General features: G+C 42.4%; 2 protein-coding genes across 3 annotated transcripts in view; one reads left to right on the forward strand and one right to left on the reverse strand.

Annotated features, from left to right (window-relative positions):
- Nucleotides 1-7813, forward strand: part of LOC130079361 (src substrate cortactin-like) — a 97633-nt gene extending 89820 nt beyond the window's left edge. For both annotated transcript variants that reach the window (XM_056244602.1, XM_056244601.1), the window contains exons 9-15: nucleotides 1-80; nucleotides 2328-2383; nucleotides 2608-2677; nucleotides 3535-3683; nucleotides 5873-6005; nucleotides 6396-6464; nucleotides 7182-7813. The exon at nucleotides 1-80 is cut by the window's left edge and continues 31 nt beyond it. In XM_056244602.1, the coding sequence (XP_056100577.1) occupies nucleotides 1-80; nucleotides 2328-2383; nucleotides 2608-2677; nucleotides 3535-3683; nucleotides 5873-6005; nucleotides 6396-6464; nucleotides 7182-7318 (694 nt within the window). In that variant the 3' untranslated portion in view covers nucleotides 7319-7813. The remainder of the gene's footprint in view (nucleotides 81-2327; nucleotides 2384-2607; nucleotides 2678-3534; nucleotides 3684-5872; nucleotides 6006-6395; nucleotides 6465-7181) is intronic.
- Nucleotides 7814-9504: 1691 nt separating this feature from the next.
- Nucleotides 9505-20274, reverse strand: part of shank2a (SH3 and multiple ankyrin repeat domains 2a) — a 66266-nt gene continuing 55496 nt past the window's right edge. The window contains exons 18-22 of the mRNA XM_056244600.1: nucleotides 19538-19618; nucleotides 16862-16977; nucleotides 16411-16525; nucleotides 13116-15324; nucleotides 9505-10593 (exon numbers count right to left, since the gene is read on the reverse strand). Of these exons, the coding sequence (XP_056100575.1) occupies nucleotides 10107-10593; nucleotides 13116-15324; nucleotides 16411-16525; nucleotides 16862-16977; nucleotides 19538-19618 (3008 nt within the window). The 3' untranslated portion in view covers nucleotides 9505-10106. The remainder of the gene's footprint in view (nucleotides 10594-13115; nucleotides 15325-16410; nucleotides 16526-16861; nucleotides 16978-19537; nucleotides 19619-20274) is intronic.

Here is a 20274-nt window from a genome sequence, read left to right on the forward strand (position 1 = left end):
CGTTCAGACGGACCGTCAGGATAAGTCTGCGATGGGATGGGATCACCAGGAGAAACTGCAGCTGCACGAGTCACAGAAAGGTAACACACACACACACACACACACACCATTGGTGTCTTCATACCTTAACTATGTATCGAGCAACAAAAACTGGATATCCTGGTCCCAGTCAGGAGTTTTGTACACGTTGTAACTTAAGTATAGATTAAGATACTCTGGCTAAAAGGGCACAGGTGTTTGTTTTGTTTTTTTTAGTTTTTTTGGCTACAGTCTTGCTATATGGCAAATGTAAGACTGGCATCAGCAATTACTCCAAGGTTCATTATTTTTCTTTGAGACTCCAAAACAGAGCCATCAACAGACAGAGTTGGTGAACCAGCTTTGGGAAGTTGGTTGGAGAAACCAACATAACTTCAGTTTTACCACCAGTCAAACAGAGCCGTCTTGATCTTAGAAACACATCCTGATTTACATCAGGTTTAGAGTGTATTTAGATTTTAGGATCGTCAGCATAAAAGTGATAATGAAGGCGGAACGATCGCAACCGATGCCCAAGTGGTGACAAATATAAATGAAAGAGTAAGGGGCCTAAAACTGAGCCCTGAGGAACACCAGTGCCTGATCTCAGACCTGTTACCACCCATGGCAATGAACTGGGAACCCTCAGTAAAATAGGATTTAAACCAGTTTAAAGGTGTCCCCGAAACACCGAAAGCACTTTCAGTGTTGGTAAGTAAAAGGCTATGATCAACCGTATCGAAAGCAGCTCTGAGATAGAGATGGAAACGTCATTGGCAACCCTAACCAGAGCCGGAGACCTGCCTGAAGGAGTTCGAAGAGGTTATTGGCTGTAAGATGGTTATACAAGTGAAAGGAAACAATGCATTCTAGTATTTTTGCCAAAAACTGAAGATTCGAAATGGGCAAGAAATGGTTAAAGTCGTCCAGGGAGCGTTCTCTTTGTGTGTGTGTACAGGAGTTACTGGAACAGCCCCAGTCTGCAATGCATCATTTATTCTACTGAGGACAGTAGGGCACCAAACATCAAAGCGAGATTTAAATAAACTGATGGGAATAGAATCAGTCAAGCAAGTGGTGTGTTTCACACTTGATGCCGTATGATGAATCGAGCTGTGAGTGAAGAACCAGAAGAACCAGAAGGATTACATAGTGAAGCAGGTGTCAGTGTAACAGGTGAAGAAAGGATTTACACAACTGCTGAGGAGCACGGGTGATATCAGCAGTAACTTGAGGCAATCGGTTTATAGTTAAAAACTAATGTCTGTGATTTCCTTGATTGTTTTCAATAATCTGGGAAAAATAAGCTGATCTTTCAGACTCAATTAATGCCTGAAGCCAGTGCTAGTTACCCAGAAGACCCTCCCAGGCTTGATGATGGACATCCGTGCCTGTCGAGTGTTTGATGGGACTCAGATTCAGGAGCAGAGCGGGCGAATGAAGCATTACGTGACTTTAAAGAAGCAAGTGCATCACTAAACTGTGATATATTATCGACCAAACAAAGTTAAAGGATACTGATCACTTAAAGTGGAAACGACTGAAGTGGAAAAATCTGTGTGATAGATGTGTGTCGACAGATGAAAACTGAGATACGAACGAGCCGTTTGCAGTCACAAGATCGGCCGGTGCTGTGAGCCGTGAGCCGGGCCGGTGCTGTGAGCCGTGTGCTGTGAGCCGGGCCTGAGCCGGGCCTGTGCAGTGAGCCGGGCCGGTGCCGTGAGCCGGGCCTGAGCCGGGCCTGTGCAGTGAGCCGGGCCGGTGCTGTGAGCCGTGTGCTGTGAGCCGGGCCTGAGCCGGGCCTGTGCAGTGAGCCGTGAGCCGGGCCGGTGCTGTGAGCCGTGAGCCGGGCCGGTGCTGTGAGCCGTGAGCCGGGCCGGTGCTGTGAGCCGTGAGCCGGGCCGGTGCTGTGAGCCGTGAGCCGGGCCGGTGCTGTGAGCCGTGAGCCGGGCCGGTGCTGTGAGCCGTGTGCCTGAGCCGGGCCTGTGCCGGGCCTGTGCCGTGAGCCGTGTGCTGTGAGCCGTGTGCTGTGAGCCGGGCCTGTGCCGGGCCTGTGCCGTGAGCCGTGTGCTGTGAGCCGTGTGCTGTGAGCCGGGCCTGAGCCGGGCCTGTGCCGGGCCGGTGCTGTGAGCCGTGTGCTGTGAGCCGGGCCTGAGCCGGGCCTGTGCCGTGAGCCGTGTGCTGTGAGCCGGGCCGGTGCTGTGAGCCGGGGAAGCCCTGTAAAACAGTCAAGCAGCCTCAGACATTCCTTGGCTTTCACTTCGGTCAACATGTATGAAACATTTTGTAACATTTTTTCATCATTATAGATTATTCCAAAGGCTTTGGCGGGAAGTATGGTGTGCAGAAGGACCGAATGGACAAGGTACATTTATCAGATCATTATAATGAACACTGAGATTAAATTTCTGTTTCTTTTTTAACATGACATTCAGAACCTGAAATACGGTTGTGAAAACTGTGTGTTTGCGTTCACTTCCTTTTTGAAAGTGCAGTTGTTGTCCTCGAGTGTTTCTCATCTTGATGATGTGTGTTTGGCTGTTGTTGTCAGTGTTTCTCATGATGTGTGTTTGGCTGTTGTGTGTTCAGAGCGCAGGCACGTTTGAGGAGGTGGAGAAGCCGAGCACGGCGTATCAGAAGACCCGTCCCGTCGAAGCAGGTCAGAATAACTTCAGTGCTGCGCTCCTGCTTATAGCGGGGGGCAAGAACCCAGAAACCGTGGAGGGAAGCTCTTTTGAGTACCAACATGTTTGGGGACAGGTTTACCTACTGGAGTCGGATTTCTCTCCATCTCTGGTAATATAGCGATCATGCTTAGGCCAGCACGGTATAGCGCTTTAGCGTCGGGATGCAGGATCTGGGGTGTCATGCATGCATAGGGATCTTAGTTGATCGGTTTCGCTTCGGAACGCATGCGATTCGCGGATTAATTGCCAAGTTTACCCATCATGCAGTGAAAGTTTATTACATTTGCATGTGTTTTTAAGTCCTGTCAGTTTAAACATCAAGTGCAAGAACAAGACTGGAGCTCGCGCACACAGATCACGCATCACGCTGAGTTCTCTTGAGCTTGAACAGACACGCAAAATTAAGTCAAACTGCATGTCTTGGCAAGCATCCTCATAAACACAGTCGGTTAACACTTGAGAAAGAAGGCCGGATGCGCATCATTGGATCTGTGCGAATGCGTAAGATCCCTCATTTGTCTTGATGACAGCAGCCTAATATACCCACAGCTGCTAATCAAACAACAATAGAGAAAGAGAAAATCACTTTTATAGCCTTAACACAGATAAATTACATTCATTATATTTAATTTATACAGTGAAGACTATAGTCTTATTTAACCAATTACTGAATACAGTTAGACTTGCCTGAAAACATAAAGCACTCTTATTTCATTGGTGATGAGGACCGCTTGCAGGATAAGTGTGCAGCTCCTATGAGAACCTGACCATGTGCACCCCTGGTTATAACGCTTCATAGCGCTCGAGTGAAGCCTGTGCTCTTGTTTAGCTGGGAACAGCGCCGGCAGCATCAAGGCTCGCTTCGAGAACATCGCCAAGCAGAAGGAGGAGGAGGACCAGCAGAGAGCAGAAGAAGAGCGCGCTCGACGACAGGCCAAGGAGAAGCAGGAGCAGGACGAGGCGCGCAGCAAACTGAAGGTACACACACACACACACACACACACACACACATTTGATTATTTTATTTGGAATGACCAATACTGATTAAAACAACACAGCATCCAAATATTCACAAAGAGCCTGTTATGTTTCACCTGACAATACACACATCGACAATAGTCACAACCACACGAATATATAAATAACACACACACACACACACACACACACACACACACACACACACACACACACACACACACACACACACAGTGTCTGGTAGGACTGACACAGATTTCAGGATTCAGTTGAGGTATGAGTCAGGATTTTCGAATATTCGATTAGTTGATATAATTATAGAGAAACGAATAGGTTGTGTGATTAGGCCTATTGTCTAAAAAATAATCCCCATGTTTTCGGTGCTGATCTGATGCGGTTGTGATGCGATCATGTAACCAGAGGGTGGCGCTGTCAAATACACACCTAAACGCTATCAATAAATTCTGTTGTTCATCATGTTTATTTGCTGCTGTAACTAGTAGTAGAGAGGCAGACACACACACACACACACATTATAAAATGGACAGAATTTGAATGATTAGATTTAAAGTGTCTATGTCAGGTTACATTTTTTTTTTAATTATCATTAAAATTATTACTGTAATTACCCTACAGTAAGCTTTATAGCCATTTCTGTCAAGATCATATTTTTAAAACACAGCTGAGCTGTGACGTCAGAAGAGGGAGACGTGCCACAAACATTCTATTCAAGTATGGAGAGTTTTGAGTCTGAGCAGATCCAAAATCCCCCTCAAAATCCCCCCACAGCCATACACTTATGAGCCTCGCAGGCGTGAGACAGATGAGGAGGCAAACAGAAATTTAAATAATTCCTATTGAAGAAACATAAAATATCTGGTGAAGATAACCGGTGGAGAGTTGGGCAGGTGTATATCATAACTTAGAGGTGGAACGGTACATGTATTCGTATTGAACCGAAACGGTACGGGCGTCACGGTTCAGTGCATGAATACACGAGTATAAAAATAAATAAAACTCGCGTGCAAATTAATTAATGCGGAACTACTGTTAGATACGTGTGCTGTTGGTGTTGGTGTGAGAGACGAGAGAGAGAGAGAGAGAGAGAGAGAGAGATACGGGCGCGATCGAACAGTAGAAACATAAAAACTGGAAGAAATGTGCGCTGCAAATGACCGGAGTCTTGGATACCGAAGCAGCACTGAAGTCAGCGCGTTTGGTCCGAACAAAGTTGACCCAGGCACGGAACACAGACCTGCTTTTTGGGAAAAAGTGGACTCTGTGACCGGTTTTAACGGTGTTTTAGCACCCAGCACAAATGCAGTAATTCACCATTGTGAAAATACGCCTGCGTATACCTAACTAACTACCTAACTTAAATAGCTAACTAAATAAATAGAGCGAGAGCAGCACGATTAGTGATTAGGACATTTATCACTCGTACTATTATCAACACAGCTCACAAACTCACTTTGTCCGCGCCCTGGGAGACGTCTCCCTCTTATGACGTCAAGCGATCCGTTTGGGCGGAGGAGCAGTTTTAAGTGAGTACTGAAAATAACGAACTTTTTCATCTTATATTCTGCCTTTAGGTATCGAAAATCATACAAAACAATACAACAACTTGTCAAACGTGTATTTCCCCTAACTATTTTGTGTTAATCATAATTACAAATTTAACCTGACATATGCACTTTAAAGGAGCGTTACACCATTAAAGCAGGGGAGTCCAGGCTCAACTAATAGAGTCCTAAAATAAAGTGCATTTGTTCTCTGAACGCCGTCACACACCATCAGACGAAGAGCTCGACGGGAGAAGAACACATCCACACACTCCTGTTGATCATCATGTTAGATCTGAATGTGTTCGTGTAGGAATGATTTGTACCTGTACAGTACTTTAGTTTTTAGATGCCGGAACTGCTCTCACTCAATGTAATGCATTAATGCAGAAAGTTGGTTATAAATGATTTTTAACAGGTTTTTTCTAAAATAAATTTTTTCTAGTGAACATCAATGATGCACACTTACTAGAGCGTCTCCCAGTGTTTAACGCTGTGTGCACTAGCAAGGACACGTGTGTTTAGTGTACATGTGTTCACTGCGCCCTCTTGTGGAGAGCTGGTGTAAAACACTGATTCTCCAGCGCGAGTGTGTCGTGAGCTGAGGTGTGTGTGTGTGTGTGTTAGGCGGAGCCCGTCAGCGAGTCGGTGGCGCACGTGTACGAGCTGGAGCCGGTCTCAGCAGAACCCACATGTGAAGAACCGGTTCAGGAGGACCTGTACCTGAGCCCTGAGCCCGACGACCAGATCCAGACCTCAGGTGCGCTCAGCTACACTCACTCTACACTAAACCTAAACACATGAGCACTCGCATCTTACTTCTGTCATCCATCCATGTCTTTATGTACATCACATTATGAGTAACATTGCTGCACTTTTGTACTTCAAACAATCATTTTTTGTTCTATTTATTTATTTTTTTCTGGCTGTTTGTTTATAGTGGCAATGGCCTGTAAAGATGTGTCATCTCAGACCCACCAGCCTGAGAATAAGCCGAAGCACTGTTCATATAATCAGCAGAATCATGTTCATGTCAGCCAGTGCTCTCCTGCAGCTGTAGGAGCGGAGGCTGTTTCATGCTTCAGTGTGTAGCTTTGACTGTAGATGTGTTTAAGTGACGTGTGTGTGTGTGTGTGTGTGTGTGGTGCAGGTGCTCAGCCGGACGAGTACGGAGAGGATCTCGGTGTGACTGCCGTCGCTCTGTACGACTATCAGGCCGGTGAGAGAACGCCTTGAGTTCACAAACTCTTAAGATCAATGTATTGCATTGTCATGTTCGGGTCATTTTAACACGGCTCTCTTTCTTGAAATGCTGATTCATCACGTTTCATAACCTCTGCACTGTATGTGAGTGGCGTAACGCCAGCAACACTTCTGCTACACCAGCGGATCGGCTCAGTCCCTTTACAGCGGGCGGCGTATAAGAAATGACATCACAAGACATACACTTTCAGTCTTTCTACTGCACAATTTTACGTTTACTTCAGTGTTGCATATGGAAGCTTGTTTCTGTTAATAGCAGCGAATAAAAAAATGTAGCTAAAAAGTCGCAGTTACCCTTTATTTGTTTTCTTCACAATTACGAAAAGTCTGAATTGTGAGGAAAAAAGTTTTTCCTCCATGAAATAAAAAATAAAGAGACTTTTTCTCTCAACCTTTTTTCCCTCACAATTGAGTTTTTATATCTCACAATTCTGACTCGCATTCCCGAGTTTATAACTTACAGTTCTGAGAAAAAGTTGCAATATCCATTTTTTTTTTCATGGTGGAAACGAGCTTCAATAATAACTTTAAATTTCACAAATAATTGCAATTTTCATTTTTTTTAAATAGTTTTTTACTTCAATATCAGTTTTGTTGATGTTTTGTTACGTTTAATTGCACAGCTGCCTCTTAAGAGCAGGAAGTGAAGTAACGCGCCTCTGTTCCTCCCCAGCGGGTGATGACGAGATCTCCTTTGACCCGGATGACATCATAACCAACATCGAGATGATCGACGAGGGCTGGTGGAGGGGTGTGTGTCGGGGCTCGTACGGACTCTTCCCAGCCAATTACGTTGAAGTTCGACAATAGACTCACTGGTTCCCGGCGGGGCGTCGGCCCTCGACTCCATGCTTCCTTTATCAGCCCTGCTTTCTCTTCTCTCCTTTCTCTCGCGCCAGCGTTCGCCTCAGCGCTCGCGTCCCGTTCATGTCAGTAGGCCTGAGTAGATGCCTCTGCCAATAGAGATTTATGACACTTCTAAGAGCGTATACACACACACACACACACACACACACACGTACACGTTGAAATAAGAGAGTAGACCAAAGATCAGAGATCTTCTGGTGTCTTTGAGAATAAATCATGCACATGTGCGGCTTCTTTGCGACTCTTAAAGCTGCGTCCGTACGAACACTTTGTTCATTTTAGTGTCTTTTTTTGCAGTGTTGAAACGGGGAACAAATTAATTATGTTTGAAAATATGAATGAAGGCCAAAACGTGATGCCATAATAATCACTGCTGGAATTCGCAGTGTTTGAAACGGTTTATAAGAATCACTTTAATGGTATTTGAAGGGTTGTGTATTAAATGTCTTGTGTGTGTCTGATTGCGTCGTGTCGTGCTTCTGGTTCGTCTGTGAGGTGTTCGGCCACATCTGGACTCGATCTTTGTTTCTGTGAGTGCATGGCGTTTCTGTTTCTGACAGCCCAGCTATAGCAAATGATCTGGTGACAAACGACAATCGGTGCAGTCGAGTTAATACTGGATAATAGCAACCGCTAATGACATAATCTGGTGTGCATTTTTAGCTAAGTATCCTTTTCAAATAAAGTCTGTGCTTATCTATACTGGCTCTCTTTACAAGGCTGTTTTATAAGAAACCTCATTTAAGAATAAAACAATAAATAAAACTAGTGTTTTTTGTATTTTTCACAATCCATTATGCGGCCACATGTGTTGAACTTTATTTCTCTGTTAGTAATTGTAATTAAGTGCAAATGTTTGTTAGACACATTGACGCACGTGACCAGAGCCATATTTATTTATTTCAGATTTAGTCGCCATACAAGGTGTAAATGCACTCCTCCCACAATACGTTTTCTTGGTCATTGCAATGAGTTTCTACTTTAGAAGGTCTTTAACAACATTAACAGTGTGAACACAAGCCTTCACATGTAAGCAAAGTAAAGCAACATAGGTTGAAGTCAAAGGGAAAACTCATAGTTTAACAACAGGACACTGACAATGCCATAGATATAAGGTGAATATTGTGCTTGTTTATGATGTGGCAGGTACATTATCTAAATATATACAGTATGCATTAATCATAGTATAAATATATTGCGTTTTGGATTTGCTATATTAAGAATCTAACAAATATACCCATTTTATTCAAACATTTGACTTTTTTGGCAAACCACAGTTCAGTGGGAACAACACCATTGAAACCGCATTATAAAAGGCAATATAATTATATAAATCCAAAATACACTTACTCTATTATATGCTATCTAAAGAGGATCTATTTTATAAAAATGACTTGTTCACAGTAGCAGCAGTGTAGTGGCAAACCGTTGTTCAAGAAAGGCTTGCGATTTAATATTTCTGGCCCACATTTTTAAAAATATTGTGGTCTATATTCAGTCATACTCGGATCTCAGCAGCAGATATTGCTCCTCTCCGCAGAGATATCCCACTATCAGTACAAGATAAAAAGAAAAATAATTCTCACAATCAAGGTGTACATGCATTCTGCATGCTGGCTAGCAGTTTATATATTAAGAAACATGATTCCAAGTTTTATAACGGCTTAAAACATCCTCTATAAACTCGCTAATGGAATCTCTAAAACTGCAGCTCATATTAAAGTAGGGGAATCTCCACTCCGGCATCTACTTTCTAAATGTGTTGTTCATCCATGCATACGCTTAATTTTTTGACACTGTAATTTAATCAAAATGCCACAACTGGATCTTTCAGTGAAACAACACACATATACAAAAACTCAATCATTTGGTGCACGTAAACCCCATGATCAACCGCAAGCTTGCCTTTAAATCTCCTCCATCCCACTGATAACCAGTGCATCGACCCAAGCCACAGTACGAAATAAAACAAAACCCTGTAGCTACTTTAATGTGCAGCAGACGCATTATTATAGATGTTTGTGCACAATAATTAGGCCTGATATCAGATCTGCTCCACAACTCTCATTTAGAAACGCTCTTCCTCTCAAGCCTTAGTCGTCCTATGAACATAGTTCAGAATCAACCAAAATTACCTAGAATAAATAGGTGAGCCAAAAGAATGCTGAAAAAGGTGTTTGTTCGGGAACGCTTGCGTGTATTTTGTAGCATTCATTTTTGCCATCAGGATCAAACAACATGGACGAGGCTGTACGTGACGTCTTGTCCTCATGCAATCCCATTGAAAACAAGAAGCATCATGAACAAAGGTCCTGAAATGTGTGGATGTGCCCAACATTTATTTAGGGTTCATATTCAAGCCTGAGTGAATCCAACGCTTTCAGCTAGCCTCATTTTATAAGGTCGAAACAACTGTGTCCACGTTTTCTGCAACAACATACGGAACGCTTGCAGACAACATCTGAAATGAAATATTCCTGTATCAAAGGTAAAAAAGGACCTCCCAGCTCTGCTGGTTACAGTTGCTCCTGATATTGAAATGAAGCTTCGGATCATAAGAACGAGTCCACATAGACTTGTTCCTGAGTGCAGTTTTTGTTCATTGGTTCTTATAGTTGCTCTGACCACAACATCCTCCCAACACTTCCAACAGGAGATGCAGCACAGACTGATAAACATCGGAGGAGACGAGGGATTGATCGAGTCGATATCCACGCCCAGCATCGCACCTTTATCTGTCCATTAGCAGTTTGAGACCCCTCTCAATGTTCATCCGGTGCCCAACACGGGTGACACCCAAGTCTACAAGGTCTTCTTTTTGGAGGTTAGGAAGGTGGGTGCCCTCAATTTCATTGTCCAAGAAGGTCTTCTTGTGTTCTGCCAAGTTCAGGCTTTCCAGCCAGTCGGCTACATCATGCTTGGTCCAGACTAGGACGGGTTTGTCAGCAAAAGGCTTGTCGGCAGCCGCCTGGAGCAGCGTGAGTGGGGACAGCGATTGACTGCTGACTGAGCTGAGGCTGTGGCATTGCTCTGCGTTCACTACGGGTGGAGACGGCAGGCTGAACGCATCCCTTAATGTGGGAGAGCCGGCAGAGACTGGCAGAGAAGAGCTGCGACCCGATTCAGGAGGACCGGCAGCCTGAGGAGGCAAGTGTGTAGTTGAGGAAGAAGCCACTGTGTTGCTGTGTTTGGCACCTGAGGCTTGGGTCATCCACTCTCTGAAAAAACACACACACACACATACAGAAAGAAGTGCGTTAAGGAAAAGAACATTTGTGTTGACAACAACAACACACTATTCTGTCAATAAATGTGGCTCAAAGGAGCCCAGACAGCAACATGGTGTCGACCCAGATCCGGCCCACATCCGGTATGTGTGGAATCCATGTGTACCGGATGTGTGACGGATCTGGGTCGACACTGACACACTCAGTTAAAGGAGTAGGTCACTTCAGATATTTTTACATTTCCTGATAATTTTCTCTCCCCCACGTCATTCAAGATGTCCATGTCTTACTTTCCTCAGTGGAAAAAAAACAAGGATTTTGAGGAAAACGTTTCAGCATTTTTCTCCATCAGTGTTAATTTTGTCAGCAAATTTTGATTTAGTTTTAGTCTTAGTCTTTTGACTAAAATGCCATTTAGTTTTAGTCATATTTTAGTCATATGAATTGTTTTAGTTTTAGTCTAGTTTTAGTCGACGAAATACAATAACATTTTAGTCGACTAAATCTACAGTAGATTTAGTCGACTAAAATATAATGGGTTTAGTTCAATTGTAATGCGTTAATTTAGAATTTCTCTAAAATTTCCAAACCCATACTCCCGGAGAAAACATCTAATTAACCTATTAATATGAATGATTTTTAAGTTTGAACATGCAATACAGATACAGATTTAACTACTGTGACTTAAAAAATATCTTAAAATGAAATAAAACCACTTTTCCTAAAGTACAACACAGTCTTCTTTACGATGAATGATATATTCATTCCTTATAACTACTTACACATCATTCTTTATTCTTTCAAGCAGACATATTTATTTGTATGAATTAAATATAATTAATCCTTATTAAAGCTATTAACAAACAGTGAATGCTTTTCTCTTTTTCTTTTGTTACTTGATCAAAATTAAGGACACGGACCGCATTAGGTTTATTGCCACTGTCACTTTAAGACGTCGGATCATGTCCAATGACATGCGGATACAATTGCACTGATGCACATCCGACACACTCACAGTTTAAGACATAACCAGCATAGTTTACATGAATACTCTCCAAAAAGGACATTTAGACATACTGTTGTGTATTTGTCCATTCAGACACGAAAGCGAGCTCAATTCAGTAGCCTACTCGCGCGCTGTAGGTGTATTGTGCATGACTGCACGCTTCGGGTTAGGTGTGTGCGCACAGAAAACCGCACCGAATAGAGCTCTTTTTTGCATCGTCACTCTTATTCAGAGATCTATATGTCTGCTCTACTCATTCTCCCAGACGTTCACATTTTTTAACGTTTTATGACCGCGGGGTAGATCACGTTACAGTAGCCTACAAATGTGCGCATCTACCACACACGCAGGACATCAGTTCTGACGGATCGCTTCCCAAATCGTCACTATCTAACATTTTCGTCTAGTTTTTATTCGTTGACGAAAATGTCAATAGATTTTCGTCATAGTCTTTGTCATTCAAAACTAGGTTTTATTTAGTTATCGTCTCGTTTTCGTCTGTGAAAAAATGTCGTTGACGAATAATTTTCGTCGTTATTTTCGTCAACGAAATTAACACTGTTCTCCATATAGTGACTTCAATGGGGTCCAACGGGTTGGTCCCACGTGTGACCTTTCAACGTGATTATGTAATCGTTTCTTTTCGACTGAAGAAAGAAAGACGTGAACATCTTGGATGACGTGGGCGTGATAAAATTATCAGGAAGTTTTTGCTCTGAAGTGAACTAATGCTTTAAGTCCAATGTAGAGACACCTTTAGTTACAAATACAAGGACATTTGTCTAGGCAGGAATTCCAGTCTAAGCATGTGCTTCCAAGATCTTCTGAAACGGGTGTAGGGAACCTGCTTTGCTTCAACTCTTTTATCTTGTTAATCCGTCACAAATTTCATGAGATTAACATATGTAAAGCTTGTAACCATGCCCCTGTATTAAAAGATTATTTCACAGCTGTAACAACATTTGGATAACATTTAATCTTTTTTTTATTTGTGTTGTCCTTGATCTACCCCAGGTGTGTCTAATCTACAATCTTTACACAGCTTGTACATACCTATAGGCCAGACACAGTCCTACATTTGAATATTAGGTTACACTTTATTTCGATAGTCCACTTTAGACATTCTACTAACTATTAGTAACTTTTCAACTACATGTAAACTAACTCTCATTAGAGTATTAGTAGACTACATTAGACTGTCAGTAGACTGTTAGTTTATGGTTTGGGTTAGGAGAATAAGTTGACCTGTAGTTGTAAAGTTACTTATAGTCAGTTGAATATCTGTTGGGGGACCAACAAAATAAAGTGTTAGCAGATATTAAGCAGACAGTCTACTAATACTCTAATGAGAGTTAGTTGACATGTAGCTGCAAAGTTACTTATAGTTATTAGAATGTCTAAAGTGGACTATCGAAATAAAGTGTTACAGAATTTTATTTTGTGCAGGAATTTTCCTTTTAAAATAAATCTCACATGAGACAGGCTAAGCTCTTATTGTGCTCCTCACCTTGATCCGATGCTTCTGGATCCTGCAGGTGGGTCGAGAGGTCCCCGTTTCGGAAATCTGTCCTTGTTGATCTGTTGAAGTTTAGAACTGAGTTCACTGATCACATTGACTTTAGGATCTGCATTGGGTAAGAGGGGGTTCGGGAGCTCATGGGCGTCTCCCCCCAGTTTAGAGCCCCGCTGATCAAGCGCTTTGTGCGGCTCAGATTGGGCTACACCATCCCAGGGTGGAGGAGGTGGTGGTGGCCGTCCAAACGACTCTATGCTCTCCTCCATCAAAGAGTTCCTGTAAAGTGCATTGCTTTTGTTGATTATGGGCTTCATTTTTGGCTTCGGTGGAACCGGCGGTCGCTCCACCAGAGTCTGCCCGTCTACATAGGCTATGTATGAGTCCTCAAGTCCCTCAAATGAAAGAGTATAGACACTGGACATTGTGGAAATTGTGCTGTTTGCCTCAAAGTGAGGATCCCCACTGTTTCGACCAAAAACTTCCTCAATGCCTGAGTCTGTGACAGGCTCGAAACTCTCTGGAGGTGGTGGAGGGTAGGTGTGGGGATTCATGCAATTCACAAGCCCTGGAAGACACTTGGACTCCACACTGTTCATTGTAGAAGCATGAGAATGATAAACAGGCAAGGGTCCCCTTGTTGCATGACTCTTTTTCTGCTTGAGGATCTCTGCAACCTGGTCCTCAGGAACATCAATGCTGTTGGCAAACTCCAGAGGTGGAGGAAAGGGTTCAGGCAAGTCAAACTCCTCATCAAAATCCACTGAGTTCAGTGGGGGAAGAGGAATGCTACAGGAGAAGTTGGCAGGCTTCTCCACGGATGTGGCAGAGGTCCTTGTATGAGATGGCTGGGAGTTGGGGGCTATAAGTTTGTCATTGCAATCAATGGTTGCACTGCCCATAACCAGGGACTCTTCTTGTTTGAATCCATCAGACTGACTGTTCACTTGTGGCTTGGTCTTATCTAGTGTGTGGACCATGAGGAGCCCCTCTGACTGTTGTTGCGATGTGCTATAGCTGTTCTTCAACTGCTCAGATGGATTACGTTCCTTCGCCGCCTTTGTGGCATGATTGGACTCTCTTGTGTGCCTAAACAAACCTCCACAATCTTTTGGTTGAGCTGTGGCAACAAAGCTGGCTTCAATATTGGACCGTAGCTTGGTGTCAATGAAGAGTGGCTGGTTGAGGTTTGCTTTGCGAGATTCTCCTTTAGGTGGAGGAAGAGGGGGTTGCACTTGCTGCTTCAGAGCTCTATTTCTGGCCTGGTGTTGGAAATCTCCATCATTGAGAGTAATGGGACTGCCTGTGTTGGGGCAGTTCCCGGTGCGTGTTGTGAAGGGCTCAGTTGTTGGTTCGGGGAGGGTAAAGTCTGTCATGTTGCCTCCACTTCTAATTCGCTGGAACCCTAATAAAGGAGCCGGAGGAGCCATACGCTTTTCTAAACTCTTATCAAAAGCAAACATGCCTTCATCTATGGACATAGACTGGCGTAAACGAGGGGTGGGGATAGATGAATCCTCGTCTCCGAGATCCATTGACAGAAAGGCATGGGAGTTCTTGCGTGCTTCAAGACGCTTCTCGCGGTCACGTACGGCCCCGGCAATAGCAGCTGCAAAAGGGTTGCTCACGGTGAACCCTCCGGTGTCCTCCGGTCGTAGCTGGCCGGTTGGCTCAGAAGTGGGAGTCTCAATTTCCATGCTACCCTCTCGGCTACTTTTGCCACTACTGCTAGTTGAAGGCTCTTTAACAATAATGGTTGGTATCTGGATTGAACAGGTTTTATCAGAGCTATCCTCAACATTTGGCTGCTTTATCAGTATACCCTTCCTGCGGGCTGGTTTTGGTGGGACGTACAGAAGTTTGCCAGCTATGTCTGAGTATGGGTTCTCTGGCACATGGGCCTTGTTATGTGTACACATGTTTTGCTGGCTGGCTGGATAAGTCTGATAGTCATATTGTTCAAAGTTCTGCCGATGGTACACGACCTGGTCTCTTTCTATGGTGTGGCATCTGCCTGTTGAGCTCTGTGTGTAAATGGACTGGTTGGGCTCATATCTCATAGGAGTACTGGGGTTGTAAGGTGGGGATGGAGGAGAGATGCCTGGAGGTGGGGGAATTTCCTCAGATGTGTCAGGCATTGAGAGACTTCTGGTGAACTTCAGCAGTGGAGGTATCAGTAACTTCTTTTCTTCTCCTGCGATTCCTGGAGAAAGGATCATGTGACATGTTTAGACTGACGCCTCATTAAGTTGCTTAGCCAACAGACAAGTTGCTTGTTGTTTTTGTTACATACATATCCTAATAAAACCATTCTCAAATCACGCAGTTCATGTCTGAGTCGACTCTTGAGTCATTGGTTTTCAAATAATTTTCATTTAAAAATGAAAAATTCATTAAATTCAATAAATAAACTACTAATGATTTTAATACATTTTTTGACCAAATTTAATTTTGCACATTTGAAAGAGTTCTGAAGAAATACAAAATGAAATTGAAGGGTAACACTAACCCTAACAGTCTACTATTACTCTGAGAGCTAGTTGACATGTAGTTGCAAAGTTGCTTATAGTTAGTAGAATGTCTAAAGTGAACCAGCGAAATAGAGTGCAACCGATTGAAGAACTGGTTATAATTATAATATGTCTCTGTGTGCTTATCAGATGTTTCATAAAACATGAACCCAATACTAGGTATTTTTGTGAAAGTTCTCTGTGAAAATCTCGTCCGGTTACACCCCATATGAGAAACTAGTTCTACACACAGGAAACCTTTAGAGACTAAAACCTGAAATATGTCTTGAGATTTGGTAACTACATCAGTGGACACTGAGTTATAGAAACAAAATGCACATTTGTGGTTCTCTTTGCATTACCACTGTGAAAAATGCCTCCGATTTCTATAATTCAACAGTCCGTCATCAATTATCCTGTACATTAACATTCTGGCTTAACAATTAACATGTTTCCAAGGCCACAGGAGTTGATGAGGTTCATTTTTTGTGGTTTCAGTTGGATCTACATTCAGTTGGTTTAAGTACAAACTAACTGATGAATTATGATATCTGTGTGAAAACATTTGCAGACTCATTTACACACAAATATGTGTGTCTATTAGTTAATGGCTGCAATTTCAATGTGCTTTGAATAAAAAATAAATAAATTCTCATCGTTTCTGTTTGGTCAATGAGCGTCATGAGCGACTTTAACAAATGATTTTAATAAGAATCCTTTTCATTCATGAAGCTGCTCTGATGGGTAGAGGAAAAGACAGAAAAAGATTATTTATTTACCAATGGATTTTTGTCTTTTCATGGAGCTTTTTGGCACACGAATGTAACTTCCTTGGGATCTCCCAGGAACATTAGGAGGAACTATAGCGACTCCTGGCCTTTCAGATGTGGACTGCTGTAAATCAGATTTATTGATTAGAGCTCAATGTGTGCACACACACACACACACATACAGTTTCAGATCGTTTTAATCATCAATCACAATTATAATCTAACCCAGCTAACAGGGAACATTCTCAGAAGTTATGAACAAACACTCTTCCAGGAACAATAATAGAATGTTTGTTCAGATATCTGATCTTTAATAATGTTACCAAAAAACATTGTTTTTGCATCTAACATTTTTTAAATGTTACAGAGCTTTCAGAGAACATTCAAAAGTAACACTCCCATAATGTTTGGATGGTTATCGCGTGTAATTTCAGGCTACAAGACAACAGGTGCAACTCACAGTAACATCCATGCATGCGGCCGAAAAGCGACTGGAGGGCCGGGGCTTGATAGTCGCGACTGCCGAGGTTTTTCCATTCGCTGGTTTCTGCAGATGCGCAGTCTCTTCCACTTTATCTGCAAAAGGCAATAATGTCTGAGGGACAGGAGAAATACAAATAGCATTCGATCTCTAACACAGGCATCTGCTCTGCAACGGTTGACCACGGGGATCCTGTATGAAGTATGGAGCGCGCTCAGTGCGTGCATGTAAGCAAACAAGGAACATTGTCAGAGACATGGGCAACAATGTAATATTATGACTAGGAAAATAAAAATGGTAACCACCAAAAACGTCTTCTACATTTGACTAAAACAGTAGGATTTAACCTTTCTAGGTGGATCTTTGGGGGAACAAATTACAGTTTAAATATTGATGGTACGAGCTTGTTTTGTCTTATTTTAAATTATTTGAAGCATCTGTGACATGCCAGGAGATCATGTTGGGTTGAGAACCATTGCTTGCATCAGAACATTCTAGTTCTAGTACCCATAGATCATTCAGATATAATCGGTGATGAAACTCAAACGCCAATATTGCTGGAGTCACTGTCACCACGATCCGAGAATGTGACGCCTTCTTACAGAACAGAAGGAGATATGACTCCCTCGACTCGCATCGCTCCTGTGCTTCCATATCAAAATTAGGTTTGGGATAGGGGTGTCCATGGTTAACCGATTAACCGTTAAAAATTGCTTAACCGAGTGAAACATTTTGCTCAGTTAAGTGGCGTCAATGGCGTGCATTGAATTTAGTTGTAATACATTTTTGCACCACCAGAGACCGCCAGAGCGCTCCCATACATTTGTAATGTCCACAAGAAGAAGTAGTCATGACCAGTTTTCTAATATGAAGCGGGCAAAGAAAAGCACAGCGTGGGAGCACTTTAAAATCGAGAATGACGGGGCAAAATGTAAGTATTGCAATGCAGTGCTTAGATATACTTAAAGTACAACCTCGTTGTTGTACAATCTCAACAGCCAACACCCGGGCATCATTATGGTCTTGTGTGTTCACACCGAACGCGAATAGAGTGTCAAATAACGTTACGCGTCTATCGCGTCTAGCTTGAACATTCGCTCGAGTTCAAATTTTTCAACTTGCGCGGAAGACATTCGCGGCAAACGCGTCGCCCAATTCGCGTCATTCGCAACGCCCGGCGCGAATGGTGCGTCTATTCGTGTCTTTGCATTTACTTTGTATGTAATCACTCGCCCATGTAATTAAACTCGCGTTCGGTGTGAACACACCATAACTGCTCTGTCCTTACCACTGCGTTTTATTTCTATAAATTAATTTCGTTTTAAATGTGGTCCAACCAGTTATTAAAGGTGTTAAAAATGAACTACCCCTTTCTCGTGTGTCTGTATCTCGGGGTTGCGGCGCGCACACTATGGTTAACCGAGTATTAACCGCTAAGGGCCTCGGGTTAACGGTTAATGAAAAACTTGAAAACGTGCAGCCCTAGTTTGGGAATCAAGAAATGGACAAAGACAAAGAAAATGGTCCAACGCATCATGAGCTGCGATACAAAAAACATTTCAACCGATGGCAATGATTAAAGAAGCCAAAAAAACTGGGAAAACTAAACCTAACAGGACAGTATAAACCTGCCCTTGGGTTAGACCAGATCACTAACCCTAGTATGATCAACAGCAATAGTGTTGCTTTACTCAAACAAGAGAACTGAGTAAAATAGCAGTGATGTTTTACACACCGTAAACCTCAAATCACAGTCTTTGTTCAAACCACTTAATTGAAAGAAGTGCAAGTATAGTACATCATATAGAAACTGTGTCTATTTCCCGATTAGCGAGGTCAAACAATACATCTATGGGATCTAGACAAATCTGACCGTGATTAAACCAGAAAATCTCAAATTTAGTGAACAAAAACAATTTGTAAAGCTAGGTCTCCTGAACATTAGATCGCTCACACCTAACGCAGTTATTGTAAATGATCACAGATAATAGTTTTAATGTATTCTACCTGACTTAAACCAAACGATTATTCAGTGTTAATGAGTCTACTCCAGCAGACTGTTATTAGCACGAGCCGTCTACTCTCTATAGAGAGATTCTCAATGTTACTCAGGACAGCACACATGTTTACCGGCTAAATGTGACACTCTCAGATATAATAAATCCCTGCTATCTGTGGCTTTGGCTGCCGTACACAGACCCCCAGGGCCCGACGCTGACTGCATGGAAGAGTTCCCGGATTCTCTCTCAGATCTATTGGTCAACGTCGATAAAGCACTGATTGGTGGAGATTTTAACATTCACGTAGATCATTCAAATGATGCGTTCGGGGGTGCGTTTACAGATTTACTAAACTCCTTTGGGCTCAAGCAAAACGTTATCGTTGTAATCATACACTGGATTTAATTATATCGCATGGAACCAGTCCTACTGATATAGATATTGATGTCACTGATCCTTGTAACGTGCACAAGCGTTATCGGCCAGGCAGAACAACTCTCCCAAACACTAGATAGATTGATCACTCTTAATTGTAATGTAGACACACATTTTCTGTAAAGCTGCTTTGAAACTATATGTATTGTGAAAAGCGCTATACAAATAAATGTAAATTAAATTGAACGTTGTAAAGTAAGGCATGTAAGACTGAACTTACCTAGTTCTTCCAGTTCAGATGTCATGGACTTGGATCTCATTGAGAGTGCAGTTGTTGGAGCTCTTTTGGGTGGAGGAGGAGCTACAACACACACACACACACACACACACACACACACACACACACGCACACACACACGTGACTCCTTGCTTTCTGTATCATTTATTCTGTATCTGTATCATATAACAATATTTACAGTATAATAGCATTACATAACATTAGATTTTTCAAAATGAACAAACATTCTGATTTCATAGGCCTGATTAAAGCACTCATATTAGAACATTTTTCATTTTCTGTAGTTATCATCCATCTTAATGTAGCTATGTTTATCATTCATTCATTCATTCATTCATTTATAGTTAAAAATGTGATCCAATAATACTAACACTTTCTTTTTTTTCTCTTCAATTCTATATCTATTTTTTTTAAACATTACGTATACTGTTAGACTAAACTGGGACTCGTCACAGCACTTGCATATTGTTGTCCTATTGTTAGTTTAATTGCTTCTATTGCTCTCCTCATTAGTCGCTTTGGATAAATAATTGGAGGTAAAGGTAAATAAGCAAATAATGCACTGATTGGTAAGAAAAGCTGTGTGTTTTCAGAAGTCCGTCCAAGCCTGCAGAGACACCAGAACACACACCAGAACACACTCCAGAACACACACCAGAACACACTCCAGAACACACTCCAGAACACACACCAGAACACACTCCAGAACACACACCAGA

Source organism: Rhinichthys klamathensis, unplaced genomic scaffold (genome assembly GCF_029890125.1).
Source record: "Rhinichthys klamathensis goyatoka isolate OS25496 unplaced genomic scaffold, OSU_Roscu_1.1 h1tg001016l_1, whole genome shotgun sequence".
Lineage (NCBI taxonomy): Eukaryota > Metazoa > Chordata > Actinopteri > Cypriniformes > Leuciscidae > Rhinichthys > Rhinichthys klamathensis.